The 20,677-nt window shown below is 50.3% G+C and overlaps 3 protein-coding genes across 5 annotated transcripts in view; 2 read left to right on the forward strand and 1 right to left on the reverse strand.

The window, feature by feature from the left end:
• The first annotated feature begins 9 nt into the window (after positions 1 to 9).
• GBA2 (glucosylceramidase beta 2) lies at positions 10 to 11,414 on the forward strand. The gene is made up of 17 exons (XM_058694966.1): positions 10 to 492; positions 4,064 to 4,155; positions 4,450 to 4,565; positions 6,661 to 6,879; positions 7,152 to 7,391; positions 7,624 to 7,726; positions 7,889 to 8,042; positions 8,134 to 8,259; positions 8,460 to 8,632; positions 8,870 to 8,974; positions 9,185 to 9,292; positions 9,395 to 9,546; positions 9,672 to 9,778; positions 9,926 to 10,068; positions 10,147 to 10,262; positions 10,362 to 10,553; positions 10,832 to 11,414. Exons 1-17 carry the CDS (start codon positions 158 to 160, stop codon positions 11,102 to 11,104), a joined length of 2,754 nt encoding a protein of 917 aa, XP_058550949.1. The 5' UTR covers positions 10 to 157; the 3' UTR covers positions 11,105 to 11,414.
• On the reverse strand, positions 11,278 to 16,458 carry CREB3 (cAMP responsive element binding protein 3). Its single transcript, XM_058694973.1, has 9 exons — positions 16,151 to 16,458; positions 15,888 to 16,035; positions 15,744 to 15,811; positions 15,558 to 15,647; positions 13,277 to 13,383; positions 13,099 to 13,167; positions 12,141 to 12,225; positions 11,959 to 12,043; positions 11,278 to 11,880 (listed from the first exon to the last, which is right to left on the reverse strand). Exons 1-9 carry the CDS (start codon positions 16,241 to 16,243, stop codon positions 11,564 to 11,566), a joined length of 1,062 nt encoding a protein of 353 aa, XP_058550956.1. The 5' UTR covers positions 16,244 to 16,458; the 3' UTR covers positions 11,278 to 11,563.
• A 152-nt stretch (positions 16,459 to 16,610) lies between these two features.
• TLN1 (talin 1) overlaps positions 16,611 to 20,677 on the forward strand; it is a 31,907-nt gene continuing 27,840 nt past the window's right edge. For 2 of the 3 annotated variants that reach the window (XM_058694962.1, XM_058694965.1), the window contains exon 1: positions 16,663 to 16,885. The gene's annotated coding sequence lies outside the window, so the exon portion shown is untranslated. Of the gene's footprint in view, positions 16,886 to 20,677 lie in introns of all 3 variants that reach the window. The other variant, XM_058694964.1, reaches the window with a different exon arrangement.

Genomic DNA, 20,677 nt, shown 5'->3' on the forward strand with positions numbered 1-20,677 from the left:
CACTAGCTCACCTCGGCTTTCCCCAGCGCCTGGCCCTCCGAGACGACACCTAACAACCACCGCCGCCCGCATCTGGACTTGCCTAGAGAGATACTTTGTACCCAAAGACTTGGGACCCGGGACCATCGAGGCCGTGGGGACCCAGGATCCTGAGAACATGGGAACCGGAGTCCCAGCCTCGGAGCAGACTAGCTGTGCCAAAGGGGATCCACAGGTTTATTGCCCTGATAATGCTGGAGGCACTGAGGCTGGGCAGGTTACAGACTGCGACAGCCCTGAAGACAATCGGCCCCTAAGTGAGCCGGGCTGCAGCAATCCGCAGGACTGTGGGCAACTGATGGCTTCTTATGAAGGCAAAGCTAAGGGCTACCAGGTGCCTCCCTTTGGCTGGCGCATCTGCCTGGCTCATGAGTTTGCAGAGAAGAGGAAACCCTTTAATGCCAACAACATCTCCCTGAGCAACCTGATAAAGCATCTGGGCATGGGCTTGCGGTGAGTAGATCCCATTGCCTAGAGTACTTTAGGTTTCACTTTGTTCCAGCACAAGATTTCCAGCAGAGGTGAGAAAGGGTGAGAAAGCAGGTGGGTGCCTTGTTCCAGTCAGTTGGCCCTTACCCCCAACATATTCTAAGCCTGTGGTTTGGAGCGCTGGTGAGACCGGGTCACATCTCTGCAACCCCCTTCCTCCCAGAAACTTGTCTTTCTAGTAGGAAAGAGCAGGAACATCTTGGGCCTGCAGTCATCCTTTCCCATTTAAGCTCCATCTCACTCCTTTTCCAAAGACTTCCCTTTGGCATTTGCTATACTTTGTAGCAAGGCGGGAAAGGATAGTCTTGTCTACTATGGTACAGACACAATGTTGTTTTATTCCTTATTCCAAAGGGGCGAGTTCTCAACCTGATTCCCGAGTAACTGGGGTGTTCTGTCTGCCTCATTTAAAAGGCACACCACATTACAGTCCCAACACCCATTGGTTTCTTTCAAGCTTTAGCTCCAGGGAGTGGGTGACAGCCTGCCGGCTCTCACCCTAAGGAGAGGGGTGTGCTGTTCACTTTATTCTGAGATAGACAATCCCTGATACAAAAAGCAGAGATCTCTGGCCAGACAGGCACTGCCATAAGTGTCCCTAGAGCTCTAAGTAATATAGTCTTCCAAGGCCTGCTCTGGTACCCCTTCCCCCAAGGGTTGCAGACACCCCACGAGCTTATCCTGAGCTGTAGAACTCCTTTAGATCCTTACAGATCCCCACGGAGTTCAGAAGCTAGTGATGAGAAGCCAAGACCTATTAACAGGAACAGGTGGATATGAGGACAGAAAGCATCACCCTTAGGTCATTCTGAGTCAATCCACAAAGGAAACACAAGCTGGGGATGGCGGAATAAAGGTTAGAAAACCCAGCTCTAACAGCCTCTAAAGTAGGGGACCCTTCCCTTTCAGTCAGTGCTGTAGGGCTGGGTTGGGAGCACATTTACCTTACCCCAGCCCAGCCCTAAGCAGTGGGAAGGGCCTGACGCTGCCTGGGTATCTGGCTCCTCTGCTAGCTCCTGTGGGTGGCCTGTACTAAAGAACAATCATCCCTCCAGGTTACTTCAGAAACTGACTCAGCCCAACTCTGACCCCCAGAGCTCTGGGTCAAAATAAGATCTGAGGGCTAGAGTACTGAGAGAAGCACAATGGGATGCACGTGGTAGGACACTGAGATCAAGAACGGGTAGGCCTCCTAGCCCCTCAGCCCCTAAGTGTGAGCTGAGTCAGAGGCCTGAAGCTGTGTTCAGCCCCCTGAACCTTGGCTCCACATGCCAGGATAGGGTGGAGATCATTGTCATGGGGCTTTTGGAATGGGATGAGGTCCTGCACTGAGGAGAAAGCAGGGGTGAAACAAGGAACAATTAATTGTGAATCATTCTTAAATTGGGGCTGAAATAAGGGAGAAGGCCAAATGGGTCAGGAATGGCCAGCTGCTAAATTAGGGGAATGAGAGATGAACCCTAAGAGGAGACCAAACTGGAGGTTTGCTGATCAGGAGTTGCATGCAGCAAGCCAGAGTTCTCTGGGCCTCATTGTGGTGACTCAGTTTTGATTGCTCTCCCTTCCAGCCTGAGTCCATTCATTCAATACATGTTTACTGAGTGCTTGTTCTACACCAGATACTCTTTTGTTAGGCTTACCTTCAGATCTTGCATTTCTCCCTCACTGCCCTAATCCCTGCTGTAACCTCCCTCCCTTCTCCATTCCTTTATGGCCTCTAGTTTCAAAGTCCAGTTTCCTCTAAACTGGCAAAGAGGACCTTCTGCTTTCCCATCATCTCATCCTTTGTCTTTCTCCTTCCCCCCACTTCCCCCTTCTCCCAGAATGTACCCTCCCTATTCTCTAATCACATTTCTCCTCCCCTTGCTCCTTTTCATGTTCACCTGTGTAGTGCCCCACTGTTTGTACATTCACTGGTAAATTCAGCAAATAATTTACAGACTGCAGACCATGTGCCCTGCCCTGTGCTTAAAGCTGTGGTAATGATCAGCTAGTCTTTGTCACTATCCCTTTCCCCAAGAAATTTAAAAGTGTGTCAGACTCGTGTGAGAAACACTGAAAGAACAAGACAGCATCTGATTGGGAGTTCAGATAGTGTATGTGCAAGTAACAGTAATACCTGACACAGGTACCCTATGGCTTTCCTATTTATAATGTTATTTGCTCTTTCAACCATTCCATGAAATAGGCAGGGCAGGAGGTACCCCATTTTGTAGATAAGGAAACTGAGGCTTAGAGGAGTTGTTTACCCAATTACATAGTTACAAGTGGTGTGCTTTGAACAATAGGTAAAAAATGGCTGGCTAGGGAGGAGAATAGAATTGGGAGAGTCTGGTGGGACAAGGGTTGCTTAGTGATGACCCACTCTGAATGGGAATCTGTAGGACTTAAGATTGGAAGAGAGGCTGAAACCAATGTCGGCGCCTTGAATCCCAAACAGAACCATTTTCTTATTGGATACAGAGCTATGACAAGACCAGGAAATCCCCAGGTAGGGATTTTTAGGCTTTACTAGGATACTATGAGAGAGCAAACTCAGAAACCTTACTATTTAAATGCTGAAGTTTTAAAGAAGACTTAAAAGGTTATGCCCCAAAATGTAAACACTGGTTGTCTATAGGTGGGATTTTTTCCTCTTCCATCTAGTATACTGTACAAATTTTCATCTTTCACAATCAGGAAGAAAAATAGTCACTTTAAAAAGAAGAAAGTGGGGCGCCTGAGTGGCTCAGTTGGTTAAGTGTGCGGTTCAGGTCATGATCTCACGGTTCGTGAGTTCGAGCCCTGCATCGGGCTCTGTGCTGACAGCTCCGAGCCTGGAGCCTGCTTCGGATTCTGTGTCTCCCTCTCTCTCTGCCCCTCCCCTGCTAACTCTCTGTCTCTCTCTCAAAAATGAATAAACGTTAAAAAAAAAAATTTTTTTTTTTTTTAAATAAAAAAAATAAAAAGAAGAAAGTGGGGCGTTTTGGTGGCTCAATAGGTTGAGCATCCAACTCTTGGTTTTGGCTCAGGTCATGATCCCAGGGTTGTGGGATCCAGCCCCATGTTGGGCTCTGTGCTGAGTGTGGAGCCTGCTTGGGATTCTCTCTCCCCCTTTCTCTCTGCTCCTCCCCACCCTCTAGAAAAAAAGAAGAAGAAGAAGAAGAAGAAAGTTATCCCAACAGACTGTTCCCATGGTGGGTGGGGGGGTGTAGTCAGGGAAACAAAACCGGCCCTCTCAGCACCTCAGGCAAAGCTCCTGAACTAAAGCCAAGCAGTGGTAGTGGAGTTACAGGTGAGGCATGGTCAGAAGTTCCTGAGAATAAAGAGGAGAAACAAAGATAGTCCCATCCTGTAAGCTGGGGTGACTGAGAAGAGTAGGGGACCTTGAACTGTAGAGAAGTGGAAAGGAAGAGAGATTTGGAAGTGAAGGGAACGGTCCTTGGCAGCCATGTAACGGGAAGTTACAACTGGGTGACCAGAGAGAGGCAGGGGATTGCAGCCCAGGAGATACCGCCCACTGCCCCTTCCACTCACACTGCCTCTTGCTCCTCAGGTATTTGCAGTGGTGGTACCGGAAGACCCAGGTGGAGAAGAAAACACCTTTCATTGACCTCATCAATTGTGTACCCCTGAGACAGATCTATGGTGAGTCTACCTCTGCTCTGCACAGAGAGGGCCCAGCCTCTGGGTCTACTGCAGAGCTAGGCAAGAGGCGTCCAGTTTTTCAAGTTGCACAGCCCCTTTCCCTGGGGTTTTTTTTTCCTCCAGCTTTACTGAGCTATACTTGACATAAAACACTGTGTAAGTTTAAAGCATACAGTGTGTTGATCTGATATCCCCAGGGTTTTTAGAGGAACTCATCTTTATAGTCTAGAAAGTGAGGAATGGGCTTCTTTTCCTCTCCCCATGTCCCACTAACCATCCTGATTCTATCTCTAGGTTGTCCTTTGGGTGGCATCGGGGGAGGCACTATCACTCGAGGTTGGAGAGGCCAGTTCTGTCGTTGGCAGCTCAATCCTGGAATGTACCAGCACCAGACAGTCATTGCTGACCAAGTAAGAACCAGGAGGTGAAGGAGAGTCCAGGACAGTACCCCAGACCAGGAAAAGCCTCTTGGCCAGTGTAGGATGTAGAAATTAGATGTGCACATGATTCAGTCCAATAAGTATTTTCACGATGCTTCCCATGTGCCCACCCTTGTGCTAGGATATACTAGGAATGAGATACTCCCAGAGCACATGTTTCTTAAAAGAGTAAACAGCCCCAGCACCTTCATGCCCTCTATTTCTCTAGTAAATGGCTCCTACCTACTTTGCTGCCCCAGCTCCACTAGCTCAGCCAGTCCCCAGCCAGGGGGAGCAGGGAATTTCCAGATCCCTTAACCTGGTTAAAAGAACATTCAGTAGTACCAGAAGGGAAAACAAACCCAAAAGTTTATAAATGCACGGGGAAAAAAGATGTGTAGGGTACCTACTCTTCACCCTGATTGGCTAGCCTTCAGCTAGAGGTCAGCTCCTCTGCTGGTGATCACTCCTCTGGTGGTCTCCCTGGCTGAGGGCCTGGGAAGTCCCTCCTGTCTCAGGCATAGATCTCCTTTTTTCCCTTTTCTGAAGCTTCATTTCTTTTCCCTCTGTTCCTTCATCACATCTGGACCTTTGGTTGCCAGAGGCATCTAGTCTACCTTTCATCATCTCTCTCCAGCAACCTTATATGTGCAGTTGTCCACCACATTCCCATTTCCTGTCTGAGGGATGCTTCCAGCTTTCAGCTCATCTTCAAAGAAAAAATGACTAGCAGACCTTGAGTCCAATTAATGACAATGCCCTTCCTAGTTCAGGTTTACCAACCCTACCCAATGCCCCAAACTTCCTCTCTGGCTCATCCATTAGGTATCCTGAGGGGAAGTGCCTTCCGGAATCGTGACTCGAGTTAAAGTAATTATTGCATGCTTAACATGTACTAGAGATTGTGCTATGCATTTTGTATGATATTTAATATTTAAAGACAGTCCTACAAGGTAAGAACCATTATTACACCCATTTTATAGATAAGGAAACTGAGATCCAAAGAGATTTAGTAACATGCCCAAGGTCACATGGTTGGTAAATGGAAGCTCTGGGATCCAGAACCAGCTCTCGCTGTGGTTCAAAGCCCATAGTCTTAGCCACTTCCAACAACATAAATTATTGTATACATACATTAAAATTTGTCAGGCATACTTTGAAGCAAGGGAAGAGAGATTAACCCCTTATAGCCCATATACTCCAAAAGCTTAAATTTTTTTAGGGCAATAGGACTTTGAGAAAATGGAGACTGAGACCACCTAAGAACCAAAATAAGAGGGATAGATAGTACGCTGAGAAAAAAGGGACGTTGCTCTAGACTTTCCTCATGCTCTCCCTACACGTGCCAACTCTGCCTGTCTCTGATGTGGAGTCATAATTGGAGAGGGGGACCTCAGTGACCTGGAGAGGGCCCTGCCTTCAAAGAACCCACAGAGCAGTCAGGGAGTCAGAATGTAAACAAAACCATTATAACATGCTAAACTAGAGGGGTAGGGGGACACACAGGAGAATGACTCACTGCTTGCGGAGAGGAGATGGCATTTGACCTAGGCCTTGAAGGATGAGAGGTTTCACCAGATGGAGAATGAGCAGGAGCCAAGGCATGGAGGAGGAAATGTAGTTAGTGTGTTCAAGAAACAGTGAGTATTCAATATGACCAGAATATAAGTGCTTGAACAGTAATGAGTCTGATAGGCAGGGAGAGGCCAGATCAAGAAGGGCCCTCAAAGCCAGGAAGAAGAATTTAGACTTTAGCCTGAGGGCCATGGGGAGTCACTGAAATATAAGCACAGACTAACACGTCTGGATTTGCCTGTAAGAAAGATCCTCTGATACCAGATGGCAAGAGGCAGAGCATAAAAGCAGAAATGGTGAGGGTGCTAAGACCACCATAGTAAGAAGGGAGAGGAAGCCTGGGAGAAGAGAGGAGGCAGGACTTGGTGGTGACTCACCACTGGGGGAGAGGTCTGGGGGATGAGTGAGGCTGTGGTGCAATGATAACCACTGCAGGCTCTGAAAGGGGACGGGAGACTAGTTTGAGGTGCCTGTGGTTACCCCATCCAGCCTATCTGCCTTCCTGGTTTAGTTCACAGTGTGCTTGCGTCGGGAAGGGACGACTGTGTACCAGCAAGTCCTGTCTGTGGAGCGCCCAAGTGTCCTACGCAGCTGGAACTGGGGCCTGTGTGGGTACTTTGCATTCTACCACGCCCTCTATCCCCGAGCCTGGACTGTCTATCAGCTTCCTGGTCAGAATGTCACCCTTACCTGTCGCCAGATCACACCCATCTTGCCCCATGACTACCAGGTGAGGCTCCCACTATGTTTCCTCCATTGCCTTCCCTTCCCTGAGATCTGTCTCTGCTGGAAATTCCATGATCTGTGAAAGACATCATGCCGGTTTTCCAGGATCTCCGCTCAGTTGGTAAGACAGCCTGCTGGAAATCTGGGGAGATGCAAGTGGAAACAAAAGAGTCTACTGGGGGCAGGGAGTAATATTTGAGCCAGGTCCTTGGTACGGAGGAGTGGGGCCAGGAGGCGCTACACTGGGACCATCTGAGTCTGATCTTTTGCTCCCAGGACAGCAGCCTGCCTGTAGGAGTCTTTGTGTGGGATGTGGAAAATGAAGGGGATGAAGCCCTGGACGTGTCCATCATGTTCTCCATGCGGAATGGACTGGGGGGTGGAGATGATGCCCCAGGGGGATTGTGGAATGAGCCCTTCTATCTGGAGCGTGATGGGGAGACTGTACAGGGGCTGCTGCTGCATCATCCAACCCTTCCAAACCCCTACACGATGGCTGTGGCTGCACGACTCACGGTATGGAAGAGCCCGCCCTAGACCTTAGTCCGCAAACCCCTACCCTCAGCCTGGCCCCTGAGCCCACCCCATCCCGCCAGGGTCTCTTCATTTCCTCATTTCCTGAATCCCATCCTCACTACAGCCCGTAAGCCTCTGGAACTTGGAGGTGGGAATTATAATGGGAACTGGAGAGTTAGTCCAAAGCCAGCATACTTGTGGAGCTTCCCCTCAGTCTTTGGCCCCCTAACAGGCGGATACCACGGTAACCCACATCACAGCCTTTGACCCTGACAGCACTGGGCAGCAGGTGTGGCAAGACCTACTTCAAGATGGACAGCTGGACTCCCCTGCTGGTGACGGGGGCGGGGTTTGATAGGGAGGTGGTGGGAAGAGAGGTTGTCCCTGTCTTGGGAGGAGGGGTGAGAGCCCTGGTCATGAATAGGCCTTATTCCCATATTAGGGACCCTTGGGGCTGAAGAGGATGCCTATGCCAATTTCTCTTGTGCTTCCCTCAGGCCGAAGCACCCCCTCACAGAAAGGAGTAGGCATTGCTGGGGCTGTGTGTGTTACGGGCAAGCTGCCACCTCGAGGCCAGTGCCGCCTGGAGTTCTCGCTGGCTTGGGATATGCCCAGAATCATGTTTGGAGCTAAGGGCCAGGTCTACTACAGGTGAAGGGATCAAAAGAATTCAGGGATCCAAGGTGCTGGAGCTCTGACCTGGAGCCCGAGTTCTCATTCCTTCCCTTTCTTTCCATCCCAGACGGTACACAAGGTTCTTTGGCCGCGATGGTAATGCAGCTCCCACCCTCAGCCACTATGCATTGTGCCGATACACAGACTGGGAAGAGAAGATCTCAGCTTGGCAGAGCCCGGTATTGGACGACAGGTGTGAATGGGGCCTCTCTTACCCTTCTCCTGGGCACTCACACTCCAAATGGGACTCCTTGGTTCAATCTCCACCCACCACAGTCAGCAGAGTTGGGCTGGGATTCACTTGGTGCCCCCCCCACTCTGCAGAACTCCAAAATCCTTCCCTTCCTTGGAGGTCCACATTCATTAGAGCATTCCCTCCTCCTGACTCCCCAGATCCTTGCCTGCCTGGTACAAATCTGCGCTGTTCAATGAACTATACTTCCTGGCTGATGGAGGCACAGTATGGCTGGAGGTTCCTGAAGACTCCTTACCAGAGGAGCTGGTGGGAAGCATGTGTCAGCTCCGCCCCATCCTCCAGGAGTATGGTCGATTTGGCTACCTTGAAGGTACAGGCTGGTGGTGGACTGCAGTACAGCAGGCCGAATCCATGGGGCCAGTTAGTGCCCTGCCAGAAGGCAGGATGGTGGGTTTTGCCTCCCCCAGGGGATTGGTTGGAATGAGGGGGTTAAGTGGCGGGTGTGGAGTATGACAGTGCCCCATCCCCAGCTCACGGACAAGCTAGGGAGGGGACTTGGAAGGGAAGCAGGACTTCTGGAGACAGTGTGTCTCCCTCCTTCCTCCAGGCCAGGAATATCGCATGTACAACACATATGATGTCCACTTTTATGCTTCATTCGCCCTCGTCATGCTCTGGCCCAAACTCGAGCTCAGCCTGCAGTATGACATGGGTATGGGTCCCTTTTGTTCCCCTTCTGCCCTTTTAGCCCCCCACACCCGTGAATCTTTTTGGTCCCTGAGATTGTCTCCTTCCTCCTCTCTACCCAACATGTCCGCATCCTGCTTACTGGTTCCCCTCTAGGGTCACAAACAGTTCTGTGCCCCACCTCAAGTCTGTCCATTCACTACCCCCGCCCCCAATTGTATGTCTGCTCCGCCAGCTCTGGCCACGCTCAGGGAGGACCTGACACGGCGACAATACCTGATGAGTGGGGTAATGGCACCTGTGAAAAGGAGGAACGTCATCCCCCATGATATTGGGGACCCAGGTAAAAATTCCTCCAGCCCAGAGTTTGCTTCCCTCCCTCAACTTTTGTACCCTCTACCCAACCCACCAATGCAAATCAGTCAGGTTTCCTCCCCTCCCACAGATGACGAGCCATGGCTCCGGGTCAATGCATATGTGGTCCACGATACCGCTGACTGGAAGGACCTAAACCTGAAGTTTGTGCTGCAGGTTTACCGAGACTATTACCTGACGGGTGACCAGGGCTTCCTGAGAGACATGTGGCCTGTATGTCTGGTAAGACATGCATGGGCAGTGGCCAGTGTGCCAAGGGCATGACTGGTGTTTGGGGAGAACCCAGCTGGCTATTGTGTCGCTCCTTAGTATCCATCTAGGTCTTCAGTATCTTGGTCCCTCTCTAGGCCGTGATGGAGTCTGAAATGAAGTTTGACAAGGACCAAGATGGACTCATTGAGAATGGAGGCTATGCAGACCAGACCTATGATGGATGGGTCACCACAGGCCCCAGGTTGGAGAGTAGGGACTTCTAGGGTACCTGAGGTGGGGAACTGGGCACCAAAGAATTGTGGGCTCAAGGAAGAATGACTCATTGCTTGTTATGCATGGGAGTGGCTGGAGCTGCCAGTCTGACCTCCAAATCCGTGTCCCTGATCAGTGCTTACTGTGGAGGACTGTGGCTGGCAGCTGTGGCTGTGATGGTTCAGATGGCTGTCCTATGTGGGGCACAGGATGTCCAGGATAAGTTTTCTTCCATCCTTAGACGAGGTCAAGAAGCCTATGAGAGACTACTATGGAATGGTGAGTTGGATGAGCCTAAGGAGACCTAAGGCAGCTATGGGGACACAAGGAGCCTTATTTTGTCTTCCCGTACTCCAGGCCGCTATTACAACTATGATTGCAGCCCTCCACCTCAGTCCTGTAGCATCATGTCTGACCAGTGTGCTGGCCAGTGGTTCCTGAGGGCCAGTGGTCTAGGAGAAGGAGACACTGAGGTGAGAAAGACTAGGAAGAGGAGCCAGAGAGAAAGTTGGTTTTTTTCTGGAGGTGGGAAGCAAATTTAAGGAAGCGTGTCTCTGCCTTTACCCCTCTAGGTATTTCCTACCCCTCACGTGGTCTGTGCTCTCCAAACCATCTTCGAGTTCAATGTCCGGGCCTTTGCAGGAGGAGCCATGGGGGCTGTGAATGGGATGCAGCCCCATGGTGTTCCTGACAGATCCAGTGTCCAGTCTGATGAAGTCTGGGTGGGTGTGGTCTATGGGTTGGCAGCCACCATGATCCAGGAGGTAATACACTCCCTTTCCATCTCTCTACCATCTGTACCTTGGGCTGGCAAACTTGATCAGCCATCAGACCTCTGTAGGGCCTGACCCATCTGGAAGACCTCTCCCTTTTCCCTGGCATGCCTTCCATTTCCTGCCTCAGTCTTCTGCCTACGGATCACGTTTGTTTCTACCACAAGCTGGAAACTCCCTGAGGGGAGAGACCCTACTGTCTCCATCTGTCCAGCTGAAGTGGCTACTCAGGGATTGCCAAGTAATGTGACTGACATCTCTTCCTACAGGGCCTGACTTGGGAAGGTTTCCAGACAGCTGAAGGCTGCTACCGAACTGTGTGGGAGCGCCTGGGCCTGGCCTTCCAGACCCCTGAAGCATACTGCCAGCAGCGGGTATTCCGCTCACTGGCCTACATGCGGCCGCTGAGCATCTGGGCCATGCAGCTGGCCCTGCAGCAGCAGCAGCATAAAAAGGCCTCCAGGCTGATAGCCGAACAGGGCACAGGACTAAGCACAGGGCCTAAACTTGGACCAAAGGAAGCCATGGCAAACCCAAAGTGAACTCTCTGAACTGTCGGAGAGAGGCTCTAACAGCCCAGCCTCCAGCCTGGCCTTTCCTCTTCACCCCTCACCCCACCAATCTCCTGCAGCCCTGAGCCACCAAGACAATCATGACCCTACCCTCCTCCCTACCCAATCGCGCCAGTAAAGAGGGGTTGAGGGTGACCCAGGAGTCAGAATCACTTATTTATTTCTTCCCTCACCCAATCCCCTCACTGCATGAAATGATTGAGGAGGTTAGTTGACTCCCCCAGGCCCATTCATGGGGTGGCAGACATACATGGGTACAAATAAAAGACCCAGAAAACCAGTGACGTGTGATGTGTTTGAACTCCCAGGCTTCCTGACAGGACACGGGGGCTCAGGCTAGCCCTCTCCCATTCCTTTCATTTGGACACAGACTAGGAACTCTGGGCTCTGGCTTAGCTCCCCCCCCCCCCCCCCCCCATATCCTCACATCTAGCCTGAATATCTGCCCTGTAAGATAACAGATGTAGGGCTGTGAGTAGGGAGCCATCCCCCTTCTCTTGTGAAGTTTGCGGGCAGGGAAAGGACTGGACCTGAGCAGGGGGACTTTGGGGAGGGGACAGGAAGTGGCAATGTCAAGGCAGACTCGGCACCGGGAGCCTGAGGCATCTGTCTCAGCAGACAGCAAGAGTTGCCGAGAGCCTGGAGCTCCTGGTCTGAGCTGTCCTTTGGTACCTCTGACTGCAGGGCAGGCAGCTCCAGCTGGTGAGGGTCCTCGCTGGAGAGGGCACGAAGCTGGCGGGACAACACTAAGGAAACAAAGACTCTTCAAGGGCAGGCCAGGCTTTCCCCCAGCCCTTCTTTAATGGCATCCTCAAGCCTCTCACCTCCATGCTCAGCTGGCAGGCTCCCCCTTGTGTCAGAGGAGTACATAGCAGGTAGGACGAGGAGACAGAAGGAAAAAAGTAGGACCTGGAGAACAGGAAAAAGAAAATGAAGAAGAGCTCTAGGTTGTACCCCTATGGCTGCTGCCTGAGAAAAGAATCTCTCCTGCCGTCACCATCCTCACCAAGACACAGGTGCTGCTGCTGCTGGTTTTGTTGGATATCTGAATCACCATGGCCTGGAGTCTCTTCAGCTGGTCCAGAAGGGACCTAGAAGGAGGGCGGGTGGGGGGAGACCATGAGCAGCCCCTGGCTGGGCACCCTGAGATACAATGAAACCCTCCTTGTTAAGTCCACTCCTCCATCTGCACCAAATTGTCCCTTTTGCTTTTTGTCCTATTTTGCAAATGATCTCTTCCTCTCTCTGGACAAAATGCCTGAAATTCCTCATATTAAATAACACCTTTCTGGGGCACCTAGGTGGCTCGTTTGGGTGTCCAGCTCTTGGTTTCGGCTCAGGTCATGATACCAGGGCGTGGGATCAGGTCCCATGTTAGGCTCCGTACTGAGCATGGAGCCTGCTTAAGATTCTCTCCCTCTGCCCCTCTCCCCCACTCACACTCTCTCTAAAAAAAAAAAAAAAAAAAAAAAAAAAAGAACATTTTGATTTTGGACAAAAAATAAGCCCCTTTCCGTCCTGCCCAGACTTAAACTCCTTTGCAGATACATTCAGTGGTTCTACACTGCCTGATCAGCTATGCACATAATCCTCACCAGGCATTCTATGTTCTCTACCTTCTGGCTCAACTTCCCTATGTTAAGGTTCCAGCCAGACTGAACTATGCTGTGTTCTTTCTGCCTAGAATGCCCCCTATCCCCACCCCAGAATCTTACCTACTATCAAATGTGATCTGTCCCACAGGGTCTTTCTTACTCCTTCCTCTCTCTTTTTGGATACTTATCCTTAGTTGCTTGTGAATTTGTTCCCTGTTACTATGAGCTGCTTGGAATCATCCACTTAAGGGCAAGCACCAGACCTTGCATGTGGGCGCTGCCCAGTGAGAAATCCAGTGTGGAGCAAGGGAAAGAGTACAACAGCATAAAACGGGAGGAAGAAGGAACTGATGTTAGAGAGTTGCTTACGAATTCTGTTCCTCCAGGAGCTGTACTTTGTTCTGTAGCTCCAGATTCTGGGCTGTATATTTCAAGACTCTGAGGGAATAACAGGATATGAGAACATGGCCTGTATCCCCCCATCTTTGAACCCCAGCACTTCCAACTACCTCTGTTCCCACCCCTTGGATCCCTCTCCCTTTTGTACCTGCTTTCTAAGCCTCCCATATACAGCCGCTTCTTCCTGCGGCTCTCTTGAGCAGACTTTTTGTTTCTAATCTTCCTCCGCACTCGTGTCAAAATTTGTTCCTCCATCTAAGAGAACACAGGGAAAAGAGATCTCATCAGAGGAACATTGGACCAAAGAGTTGGAAGGCAACTAAGTTCAGTCTTTTCAATGCAGGAATCCCTTCTACAGCTTCCCTGGCCAATAGGCACTTGGCTTCTGTCTGAATGCCTCTGAAGACCCAGGGTTAATGCCCTCACAAGCCAGACCATTTTTAACAATTAATTTAAAAAAAGATCTTCCTTATACTAAGCCAACATCTGTCTCTATAGTTTCTATCAACTGGACTTACCTAGGATCTACCTCCGAGACCAGAGAGAATGAACAGTCTTTAACTGTTTTAAGGCATTTACTGTTTCTTCAGAGTTAAAAAAAAAATCTGGGCAAAATTTAACTCATCATCTTCCCTCAGGATGGACTGTATCTTCTTAATATATGTCAAACATAAGTTCAAAACTAGACACTAAAACGTGCTCTGGGGGTATAAAGGAGAGCAAGATGGTCACTGCCCTTCTAGAGGCAACACCTCCATTGATAGAGCCTTCAAACCCCACTCACTTTCTTAGTCATCTCAATTCTTCTTGTACTTTTAAGAAATTAAAGGGGCGCCTGGGTGGCGCAGTCGGTTAAGCGTCCGACTTCAACCAGGTCACGATCTCGCGGTCCGTGAGTTCGAGCCCCGCGTCAGGCTCTGGGCTGATGGCTCGGAGCCTGGAGCCTGTTTCCGATTCTGTGTCTCCCTCTCTCTCTGCCCCTTCCCCGTTCATGCTCTGTCTCTCTCTGTCCCAAAAATAAATAAAAAACGTTGAAAAAAAAAAAATTTAAAAAAAAAAAAAAAAAGAAAGAAATTAAAATTCTCAGGGAAGCTGGGTGGCTCCATCAGGTCATGATCTCATAGTTTGTGAGTCAGAGCTCCGAAATGGGCTCTGCACTGACAGCATGGAGCCTACTTGGGATTTTCTTTCTCCCTTTCTCTCTTCCCCTCCCCCCCAAAAAATAAATTAAAAAACAATTTTTTTAAGAAATTAAAACCCAACCTTTCTATCAATGAATGTTGATTTCACAACAGTACTATGGTACTGTGCTTATAAAGTTGACCCTCATCACTTAAAACTTAAAACTTGGGATTTTACAATTATTCTCACTATACTACTTCATCCAGCCTTGAGGAATTCTGGATGAATTCTAAAACTTAATTCTGCCATTCAGCTATCAGTGGGTTACCCTGAAGCCAGTGAAATCTAAGTGTCAGGGCCCCTTGCTTATACAGTCCTTTCCAGGTCCCTATACTAATGTTGCACTGATGGTTTTGAATTCTTCTCTGTTAAAGAGAACACCAAGGGGCAGCTGGGTGGCTCCCTCAGTTAAGCATCTGATTTAGGCTCAGGTCACGATCTCATGGTTTAGGAGTTAGAGCCCCATGTCAGGCTCTCTGCTGTCAGCACAGAGCCTGCTTCAGATCCTCTGTCACCCCCTTTCTCTGCCCCTCCCCTGCTGGTTTTTTCTCTCTCAAAATAAATAAACTTTTAAAAAAGCGGGGGGTGGGGGGGTGGGGGCGCCTGGGTGGCTCAGTTGGTTAAATGGCGCAGGTCATGATCTTGTGGGCTCTGTGCTAACAGCTGGGAGCCAGAAGCCTGCTTGGGATTCTGTGTCTCCCTCTCGCTCTCTGCCCCTCCCCCACACACTCAAGCAAGCAAGCACGCGCGCTCTCTCTCTCTCTCTCTCTCTCTCTCAAAGATAAACTTTGAAAAACTTTAATAAAAAGAGAGGCACCTGGGTGGCTCAGTCAGTTGGATGTCTGACTTCAAGGTCATGATCTCGCGGTTCATGAGTTCAAGCCCTGCATCGCGTTCTGTGCTGACAGCTCAGAGCCTGGAGCCTGCTTCAGATTCTGTGTCTCCCTCTCTCTCTCTCTGCCCCTCCCCTGCTCATACCCTGTCTCTCTCTCAAAAAGATGAACGTTAAAAAAATATTTTAACTTAAAAAAATTTTAAAAAGAGAACACCAAAATTTGTGAAAGCCTCACAAAACCAGGATGTGGCTCTGCATCCACCATATTAACTACAGGCTCCAGCTTCCTATTAGCAACAAATTTGCTAAATTTTCTAATCTCAGTCCTTCCTGATATAAAATTAACAGAACCAGCCTACTTGGGACTCACAACCCCCACCTCCAGCCTTCACTCCACCAATGGGAGTCTTACCTTAGTAAGAGGAAGTGTCCCAGGCAGAGTAAGCCCCTCCTTCTCCAACAGCCTCTTCTCCTCATCTGTCAGTATCAGCCTAGCAATCCCCTGGGGTTACCAGGAGGTGGGTAGCAGAGTTGCAAGGGGGTGTCAGAAAGGAATGTGCAATGTGGGCATAATCCCGCGGTAAATCAAGTCAAGTACCTGTTCCGCCGGCTCCTCCACATGGAGTGGAGTCGTCTGGGCCCCCTCTTTTCCATACTTCCCACCATCTGCAAAAGGGAAAATATACGAATCCAGGCCTACGAATCCTCCCCTCCCCCTAAACTTCATTTATTTCAGACTCACCTACATCTATAGAGACATGTTGCTGTGGGAGAGAGTAGGTGTGATCATGGTGGACAAGACAGGAATCAGAGGAGCTGAAAACGTTCAACGACGTTGGGGGACTCAGCAGGGAGATCAGGAAATCCTCTACCTCCCATTCATTCAGTGTCTGCACAGGGTTCAAAGGAACAAGCCTTGACCTATCACTACCTCCTGCCTCATTGACGTCCTCCCCGCAACCTCCCGCCCGCCCCGCGCCAACCCGACTCACAGCTCCCACCCACCTCGGAAAGCGGCTGCTCTGCCCCCAAATCTCCGCTTTCTTCTAGCAGGAAGTCCAGCAGCTCCTGGTCACCCAAGTCCAATGCCAGCTCCATACCGGATATCTACGGGAAGGATGGACAAAAACACAAAAGCTCACCCCTCCACCTGTCCACAACTCCGGACCCGTCGCTGTCAAACCACACCAGCCCCCAAGACTCGATTCTCCGCAACTTCCAACACAACGGAAGTGACGTGCCTACCCCTGAGGCATTCGGGATTTGGAGTTTCCTTTGACGCGGAAATGGCATAGAAGCTGCGCACCACGTCCCGGGAGCTATGCAAATAGAGGGGACGTCCCTGCTGCCTCCTCACCCCCTCAGGGCGGGCATTCTGGGGAACCGGCTCCGCCCTGACCCCCGGCCGAAAAAAGGAAGGGTTAGAGACTAAAAGGGAACTCGGGCGCAGTCGGACGTTTTCTCCGGATTGCGCCGCACCCTTGCTTCCTGCCGGGGAGGGGCAGGAAGCCCCCTCTCTTCGCCGGCTCCCGAGCATCGAGAGCTGGGGCCAGAGCAGCTTCCTGCAGTCCCCGCAACCATAGAGCGCGGGCCCAGGGCGCCGCCCGCGGGTGGGGGACGTTTCGGGGACGGAAGTGGCCGCGAGAGTGTCGAAGGGAGGGCGAGGCCGGAGCCCGATTGCCACCCGGAGAACGAGCGGGTTAGCGGGCCGGCGGGCGGGGCACAAGCCGGGCAGCGCAGGTAGGCCGGACCGGGCCGAGCCCGACTCTCAGGGTGGGGTCGCGAGGCCAGGCCCGGGAAGCGAGCGGGCGGGAGGGCGGGCGGGGCCCTTGACTTCTGCGTCTCCTGTTTCGGGTACTGTTGGAGTGGTCATCGTCCAATGTATCTCGGCCTGGGATCGGAGTTAAGTAGGCCGTTAAGAGTGCCAGGCCCTTCCTGGGATCAGTCCTCTGTCTGGGAAAAGTTTTGGGGAGGGTGACGAGTGGGGTGGCAGTGAGGCGCAGGGCGGGGATCGGCTTTGAGGTTAGCTGATAGCGGGTATAGGGGTAGGGAGGGAGCTTCTGGTGAGTTTGGGATTAGGTGGAGTTGGGTTTAGGAATCAAGGTTGGCTTTAGGAGATATAATGGTGGAGTTAAAATTTAGAGTTACTGGCCTGAGTCAGGTCCGTTTTATGTACGTAAAGTTTGGATTAGGTCATTATTTTTGTTTTCTAGCCAACCTAAGTCAAAGTTAGGGTTCAGGACCAGGTTAAGGGTCAGCACAGGAATTAAATTAGAAATCTAGTTTTAGAGGTTAGAAAACATTAGGACAGTAGATGGGTCAGGAATCAAGTGACAAAGGAGTTTTAGGCTTAGGGATCAACATTTAGGGTTAAAGTCAGGGAATTTGGTGCTAGTGGTAAAAGTTAGATCAATATTAGGGATCAATGATTGGATATGGGTGTCTGCTAGGAAAGGGATGAATGTCAAAGCCAGTATTGGGAACAGGAAACAAATTAAGGTCAGGGTTAATGTTAGGAATTAGAATTAGTTTTAGGGGCATTATGGTTGAGGTCAGGGTAGTTGACCTCAGATAGATAAAATTTAAGAGATTGGCAGGACGTAGGCACTCTTGTTTTGCGGGGAAGTCTCATTCCTGCATGGTTGCAGAGGTCCTTTAGCCCAGAGGTATGACAGACTAATTTCAGGTTAGGATTCTGGGCTTCTGCTAGAATTTCAGGCATCTGAGATTCTAGCTTCTTTATTCTGTTCTCTAAACCCAAGGCTCTTGATGTGGTCACCACAGTTGAGAGGCAGGGGTTTCTGGACTATGTTGTTTACAAGGTAGGAGTTGGGAAAGGGACTGGGACACAGGAGATGTACAAGGCCTAGCCATAAGAGGAGGACTGCTTAGGGAGAAGGGGCTATGATTAAGGGGCAGCCCACCAAGATAACACTGCTGCCGTGGAAGAAAGAGATGACTGAATCCTCTGAGTTCACCCCCACTGCCTCCCAGATCCCTCATTCTCTAGTTATTAAGTCCTCTCTCCAGCTCTCCTCCCTGGCCCTGCAGTTCACACCTCCCTGCGTACCCCCTTTCTGAAAGCACAGTCCTGCATACAGAATTCTCCCCTCATCGGTAATTTTCCCATGTTGTTCATCTTACCACCGGTTCCCAGCTGCCATTCTGCCTCCCTTCCTACCCCTGAAATCTTCATATCCTACCATATTTTGCCCTTTCCCAAATCTGAGCTTTCCCATCCTCTTAAAACACTCTTCCACATTTTCACTCACTCACCTACCTGCATACCTCGTGGTCATCTCCTAATACCCCACCCCCAGCCCAATATAACTATCCAGTACTCCCAGGCCCTGCTATGTGCCAACCCCTGGTTCTAAGCCTCCTTAATTTCTTGGTCCAGTTGTAGATCCCCTTCCCCCACTCCCCAAACAGAAAAGAGGAAACGAGACCCAAAGAGGAAACTGGGTCTTGCTGATCTCACGCCCAGCCAGGCCACTGACCACACCTCCATTTCACTCCCAGCCTGACCCTGCCACTGACCACAGCACTATACCCTACCCAGCATGACCCAGCCACTGGCTGTGCCCTATACCCACCCCACCCCCCACTAACCCCAGCTTTGCTTAGACACTGCTGGTGTCCCTTCGCTCTCCCCCCATCTCAGCCTTATTTAGCCACTGACCACAGCCCCACCTCTTCTCAGCCTCCTGTATCTTGCTCTGGCCTCTGACCTCATTCTTTCATTCCCTGACTTACAATTATTTTTCCCCTTCCCCTAGCCGGATCCAGTGACTGGTCATATATGTATTTTTCCTATCACCAGCTTCCCCAGCCTTTCTCTACACCTTGTATTCCCCATTTCTAGTCCAATACAGTCACTAACCTCATCCTTTCTGCCCATACGTGGTGCTAACCACCTCCCCATCCCCTGTGCCCCAGAGCCTCATCTTCATATACCTAGATCGACCGACCCTTTCCTTCTTCCCTTCCTAACTCCTTACCCAAACTCAAGCCACCCCAGTCACTGAAAGGCTACTGGTGATAGAAGCTATGGGACCCCAGTCTAACTTCGGGCTCTGGTCCCTGAAGGTTGATAGGACAGATTGTCATCGGGTCCTCTTAAAACTACAGTTGACCAACATCCTCCTCTCTACCATTCTAACTACTGACAACGCCTCTCACTTGTGCTAATACGGTGTCTTTCTGACCAATCTCCAAGGTAACTGCTAGAGTTATTTTCCAAAATCCAATTCTGGTTATGTCCTTTCTGTGCTCAAAGCCTCCCTTGACCTTCTGTTGCCCTTCAGTAGGTAAAATACTCCTTTCTCTCTAGTCCTCTCCTTCCCTTTCCACACTAACCCTGACTTCCCCATCACTGCTCCCTTGCAGGTACCCTGTGCTTTAACCAGCCTGCCTACTCAGTTCCCTGAATGCTCCTCCGCGATTAGCTGCTTCTCCATCTTTGCTTATGCTATTCTCTCTGCCTGGAATGCTAGCCCTGACTCACCTCCGGCTGGCATAGAGAGCTTGGGCTTCGGAGTCAGAGAAGCATGTGGATTCAGATCCTGGCTTCACAACTTAATTAGCTGTATGACTTTGGAGAAGTTCCTTAAACAAGTATTTAACATCTTTGCACCTCAATTTCCTAATCTGTAAAAATGGAAATAATGATGCCTACCTTGCCAAGTTATAAGGATTAAATGAAGTTATGTATACGAGGAAAGTGACATAATGGTCAATAAAAGATCATTATGATTTTTTATTACCTTTAATAAAGTCCTGACTTCAAATGACACTTTTCACAGAGACTTTTTGGTCCCTCTTCTCTGACCTAAAGGGATCTCTCCCCTGAGGATGCATCTCTGGACTCTTACCACATCCTGCCTTGTATTATAATTCTATATTTAGCTTATCCACTCAACTAACTGGGAGCCCCTTGAAAGCGAAGGCCAAGGCTTACTCTTCTTGCTTCCCAGTCAGTGAGAGTTTAGCCCAGGGCCTTTTCTACAGCAGACCCTCAGAAATGCTTGTTGGATGAATGGAGGGAGAATGTGTAATGGGAGATGTTGGGGCAAGTTGTTCACTTACCGATAGAGGTGTGTTTGTGGGGAAGCTGTGTGAATGGGATGGGGTCTTTACGGGAAGATAACGTGGTTGTGATAGGGTCTGTGTAGGGACTGCATGTTTGAGATAATGTGTGTGGAGACAGTGTAAGTAGCTTTGTGAAAAAGAGCTCTCTGCATAGGCTGGAGTGCAGTTGGGGAGAGTGAAAATGCATGGGTAGGGTGTAGGTGGTGAGGGGGCTATGTTGAGGGAGATCAGGTCCAGCCCTTCGCTGCCCAGTCCAGCCCTAAATGAGCCTCCAGCAGCCTGAGGCCGGATATGTCAGTCTCACCCACAGTCCTCCCCCCCTCCACCGCGGTTGCGGACTCAGAGGCCAAATTTGGTAACAGAGTGAGTGTTACTCCCCCAACCCTCATACGTTCTGACTTTGTCTTCAGCTTTCTCTCTCCCTTGTACTTCTCTGTAGCT

This window comes from Neofelis nebulosa, chromosome 12, assembly GCF_028018385.1.
Source record: "Neofelis nebulosa isolate mNeoNeb1 chromosome 12, mNeoNeb1.pri, whole genome shotgun sequence".
In the NCBI taxonomy this organism is placed as follows: Eukaryota; Metazoa; Chordata; class Mammalia; order Carnivora; family Felidae; genus Neofelis; species Neofelis nebulosa.

Coding starts and splice junctions, on each gene's coding strand:
- GBA2 (XM_058694966.1), top strand. CDS start 158: ATGGGAACCGGAGTCCCAGCCTCGGAGCAGACTAGCTGTGCCAAAGGG. Junction 9,547..9,671: donor ACATGTGGCCTGTATGTCTG/GTAAGACATGCA, acceptor GTCCCTCTCTAG/GCCGTGATGGAGTCTGAAAT. Junction 10,263..10,361: donor TAGGAGAAGGAGACACTGAG/GTGAGAAAGACT, acceptor TTACCCCTCTAG/GTATTTCCTACCCCTCACGT.
- CREB3 (XM_058694973.1), bottom strand. CDS start 16,243: ATGGAGCTGGCATTGGACTTGGGTGACCAGGAGCTGCTGGACTTCCTG. Junction 15,648..15,743: donor TGGAGGAGCCGGCGGAACAG/GTACTTGACTTG, acceptor TGGTAACCCCAG/GGGATTGCTAGGCTGATACT. Junction 13,384..15,557: donor GGACACTTCCTCTTACTAAG/GTAAGACTCCCA, acceptor GTGTTCTCTTAG/ATGGAGGAACAAATTTTGAC.